Below are 4,809 nucleotides of genomic sequence, written 5' to 3' on the forward strand. Positions count from 1 at the left end.
CAAAGCTTGGTTTTGAATTCTTGGCAAAACTGGATAATTTCCCGGAACAACTGCCATTTTGTCTCTCGTTGTTCCTCAATGTAAGTACTTCGGGTAACAGTTTGTCAGAGTATGACACGGCGTGTGTGTGTGTGTGTGTGTGTGTGGGTGGGGGGGGGGATTACACTAGTTTTTGGTCTCACAAGATATGTCTTTGTATTTCTGTTTAAGTTTCTTGCTATATATTTTTTATGCTCTATCTAAAGTTTTATTGAAATTCCAGTACTCCTCTTTTTTTTAAAATACTCGTATAATCAAAAAAGTATGTTTAACACATCACAACAGTAGATTCGATCAGTTGGGTTTTCCACCCTTCTGGCCCCTAGCATCACAGATGAGTCCTAGAAGGACAAACAGCTGATTGGTGAAGTGTAATTCAAATCATTTTCGGCATACAGTATATCTTACCAAATGTATAGGTGTAATCAGCTGGGTGTCTTACGTTCGTCGTTCACAACACAAGGTGGTAGACTCTGCTGGTGGATTTTTTAGTCCCCGAGGTTTGCCCTTATCTTGATTGCTATAGTAACCTCTTTTAAAATCGACTGTATCTGTTACCAAATTGTATAGGTGCGATCACATGTGTGTGTCTTACGCTCATCTTTCTTGTTAGTCTGTACTTCCATCTTTTTAGGGGCCGCGGTGGCCAAGTGGTTAAGGCGTCTGACATTCTGCTACCACTAGCCCTCCACCATTGGGTCGCGGGTTCGAGGCTTACGTGGGGCAGTCGCCAGGGACTGGCCGTAGGTCGGTGGTTTTTCTCCAGGAACTCCGGCTTTCCTTTCCTCCACCACCAAAACCTGGCACGTCCTTAAATGACCATAGCTATTAATAGGACGTAAAACACAACAAACCAGACCATCTTTGTTCTCTTATCAAACCTGAATTGGACATAACTTATCACAGTTGTTACGTGTTAATATATACCTTAATCTGTTACAAAATGTTATCTTAGTAATTTTCTGTCTGTTCGATCGCTAATTTGTGCAGGATTAACTTGAGACATCTATGATTGAAATGGCGGGGAATGTCACTACGAGGAGACCACAACCAGAGGGCGCTACCTGTCCTGACGACCCCAATGGCGGTTTGGTGGCGGGAATAGTGATCTGTGTCGTCTTGCTGGTGGTCATGGGTGTTGTACTGATTATCCTTCTGGCCAAACACAAGGGTTGGATTAACAGAAGCAGGTAATGGACGAGAGTTGATAGTCTAAACAGGCAGCTCGTTGTTTTCTTATTAATCTGCCTCGATTTTACGCAAGTACCATGGATCATGTGGCAGCTGTAACGTATGATGCAATGTTCGTTATTTCCCATATGACATTGGTAAAACATCCGTGTAAAAGCAATATATTATGAGCAAACGAACAACATGTTTTGTGTTATTGTTGAATATTGTAGGTAGTACAATCTGTGTAATGTTACATCACGTTTTCGATTTAATCACTGGAAATAGGAAGCATGAATCATCTGTTAAATGATTATTTAATCTATACCGAAAGACAAAATTATTATGTATGTTGCATGGTATGGTCATTTCATCCATGTCGGACTCATCAGTATTACTGAAGGTCAAACAAGTAAAAATGTAATTCTGAGGTGTTCCAAAATACACGCAGAAAATAGAAAAACGGGAGGGGTGCCTATAAAACTGCTACGTCACAGCTTTACCATTTTGGTTCCAACAGATAATTTATTCTTAATCAGTGTTTCACGTATAACCGTGCAAGAATAAATTCCAGCTACACTGTATATTGTACAAGGAAAATAAAATTCAAACATTCTCACGTGGTTAAGTCATCAACACTGATCCCACAAAAAATATTATCAAGTATACATATAACTAATCAGATTTATATTATTTTTCCAATTTTCAGATTTAATTTCAAAATTCCAAAATTTGGAGGAACAGAACAGAACAACAGATCGAATGACGGCGAGGTAAATATGAACACCATAGTCTTGTTTCCACTTGTGTACATGTATATGTCTCTTTTGTCAATCGCAAAAAAATACTGTTCTGATGGGGAGATTAAAACTGTGTTCTTCAAGTCTGTATGTCATGTTTAATATTATGAAGGTTGCAGACTTCAATATTGTTTTTCTGCTCGACTTTGGGGTCTGTTATCGTGGGTACTATATGCCCAGTAGTCATTTATTGCTCCACATTACAAAAATCTTCCTTTTTTCTATCATTTTCAACAACTTTACCAGAACATCCAGCCAGTTGTCAACAATTAACAATGGTATAGGTCGCAAGGTGATTCGAAAGGAGATTTTGGATAGTATGTAAGACCATTACTAATAATCACCATTTACTGAAACTCTTTCTACATGTAGCTTTGTTTCCAGGAGACTGTTTATCCTCAATAAAATCTTGCCAATATTATTTTCGTAAACTAAGAAGTCGGATGTTGGTAACAGTGTCTTAGCCATGTTTGACAGTCGAAATATAAACAATTCAACGACAGGTTAGAGGTTCTGTCTATTTATCTAGAACTTCCGGCATTAGCATCGAGATGGAATATTTTCTATTGGAAACCACACTTTTTTCCGCATGTAAGTGGTATTCATCCTCGTTTTCTCTTCTTTGTCGACTCCTATTGGTGTCCTCTTTGTCATCGGAGAAGTGACGTTACCTGTCTTGCGCTTGCCACCCTTGTCTTTGAGCTTTTTACCGTGTGTTGAGAAAACATTGCTGATTAAGTTAATGGTTCTAATTTGCTATTGGTGGTTACATCGATAAACGATTTCTTCCGCATGTCAAGCGTGGAGTTTAGTACAGCTTGTATTGGTCTTACATTTCAGTCATCAACATATCAAGAGAGGTTGCCACCAAAACATTCTAAATTGAACACAACTGGAAACATGTCATATGATGTGTGTCTACCCATAAGTGCTGGTACCGGAACCGGAACTGTAAATGGAAATAAGGAAGATGATGCAGCAGGAACGCGTACATCGACAGTGAGCAGTAAATCTTATCTCGAACTCATTGTCGAGCCTACTAGTTCACCAGAGTACGAAAATGTTAGCAAACCCATTATGAGAAATAAAATCGACGGTGATCATGAACCGAATGTTCCCCGTGAACGGGAAAGTGATGTATACATTAATTTCGGAATTGATTTCGATGATGAAATAAATAGAGGAAGCATACTGGAGCCGGAAACTGAAGATTTTGATGAGATTTATTCTAACGTTCCAATTTCTGTTGGAAATATGACTGTCGATGACAACCACGACTCCGACCCCATAACTGGTGAAGAGGTAGATAATTATTTTATTTTGGAAAAAGACAATACCGATCAAGCTAAAGCTCATTCATCAAATCAAGAAAACGAATCTGATATTTCAGAAAACCTTTTCGTGCTAGAGCCACAGAATGTGGTTAAAAGTGTTGAATAAACACTATTGACGTAAGAGTTATACGCAGTGTTATAAAGGAGGATAGTTCACCTACAACAAGGAATTTCGGGTGAAAGAGTCAACGATACGACCTTTGATTTTAGCACACGCATTTATAATCAGACCTAGGAGATCACTTGTGGGAGTGTTACGCCGGAATATGACGTCAGTCACACCATAGGCCAACGTTCACTGTCGTAGAGACCGAGTATGGGGCGATTAAATAAGCCGTCTTATCCTATTTCCATTGTATACAATCCTCATACATGTATACTAGTAAATCATAAATACATAAAACCATATTACTAGCGAAATCCTTCAATGTATAAACTTGTACAGTTACTAAGTGTTGACAATATCAGCGATCTTCGTAAACTTGCTAGATATAATTTTGAGGCAAATAAGGCACGAGTGACGTAAACATGCATATCAATATAATTTATATAAATGTCTATGTATGTATTATTGACATTTGTATCATTACGGATTACATGTTGTTGTTGTTGTTAATGTCAGATAATGATGATGATGATGATGATGATGTGAGGGCGTTTATGATTGTTGAATTCACAATAATGATGTGGGAGTGATAATGAGTGTTGATTGCACAATACATATATGTATATATCATTTGTAATTTATTGTAAATTATAGTTATCCAATAAGTTGTCAAACTTAAGGAATAAAAGTTGAATTGAAAAAAAAATCTGAATAGCACTATATTCTATGGCTCTGCATGCTTTAAACCTCCATGGCATGTTATATATAGTGTTGAACTTGCTAGTTTGTAATTTGCTAAAATACACATGTCTACAAAAATATATAAGGTTCTCAAACCACTGTGTCTGTTGTGATTTTTATTCAATACTTATCCATGAATGTGATCCAATGGACCATTACTGACCTTTCTGTGGCCTCATGACTCTACAGTCCATATAGCAGTCGTAAAAATATGTAAACAAAAATACATAAACTTTATTTATTTTTTAACATTTGTTAAAACACAAGTTATTGAAACTTATTCTAATCACTCTTGTTGTCCCAGATGTTAACGCGTGGGGTATGGGGTGGGGGTATGGGCTTAATGTGGGAGGAAACCGGAATACCCGGAGAAAACCCATTAGGTCGGGCAGGTTAAAGGGGCATCACGGTGAAGTAACTATTTTTTTTGTCTTTTTTTCAAATACTACATAGACATATCAAGTGAGACTCCTTATGGAAAATAACGATCGGATTTGGCTGAAATAGATTCATAAAAATGATTAAATCTAAGATAATCATCGGTATTTCTCCCTGTCTGACCAACGTTTTGTTCAGGGATTTCCCTCTATTAGCGCATGCGCATTGCACACCATTTCTT

At 37.6% G+C, this 4,809-nt stretch overlaps 1 protein-coding gene across 1 annotated transcript; it reads left to right on the plus strand.

Annotated features, from left to right (window-relative positions):
* On the plus strand, positions 1–4,106 carry LOC110454304. Its single transcript, XM_021503751.1, has 4 exons — positions 1–80; positions 1,030–1,229; positions 1,919–1,982; positions 2,850–4,106. The coding sequence occupies exons 2-4, from the start codon at positions 1,048–1,050 to the stop codon at positions 3,447–3,449; spliced, it is 846 nt and encodes a 281-aa protein (XP_021359426.1). The 5' UTR covers positions 1–80; positions 1,030–1,047; the 3' UTR covers positions 3,450–4,106.
* Positions 4,107–4,809: the final 703 nt, after the last annotated feature.

The sequence above is a fragment of the Mizuhopecten yessoensis genome, unplaced genomic scaffold, assembly GCF_002113885.1.
Source record: "Mizuhopecten yessoensis strain PY_sf001 unplaced genomic scaffold, ASM211388v2 scaffold917, whole genome shotgun sequence".
Lineage (NCBI taxonomy): Eukaryota > Metazoa > Mollusca > Bivalvia > Pectinida > Pectinidae > Mizuhopecten > Mizuhopecten yessoensis.

Coding starts and splice junctions, on each gene's coding strand:
- LOC110454304 (XM_021503751.1), top strand. CDS start 1,048: ATGATTGAAATGGCGGGGAATGTCACTACGAGGAGACCACAACCAGAG. Junction 1,230..1,918: donor GGTTGGATTAACAGAAGCAG/GTAATGGACGAG, acceptor TCCAATTTTCAG/ATTTAATTTCAAAATTCCAA. Junction 1,983..2,849: donor ACAGATCGAATGACGGCGAG/GTAAATATGAAC, acceptor CTTACATTTCAG/TCATCAACATATCAAGAGAG.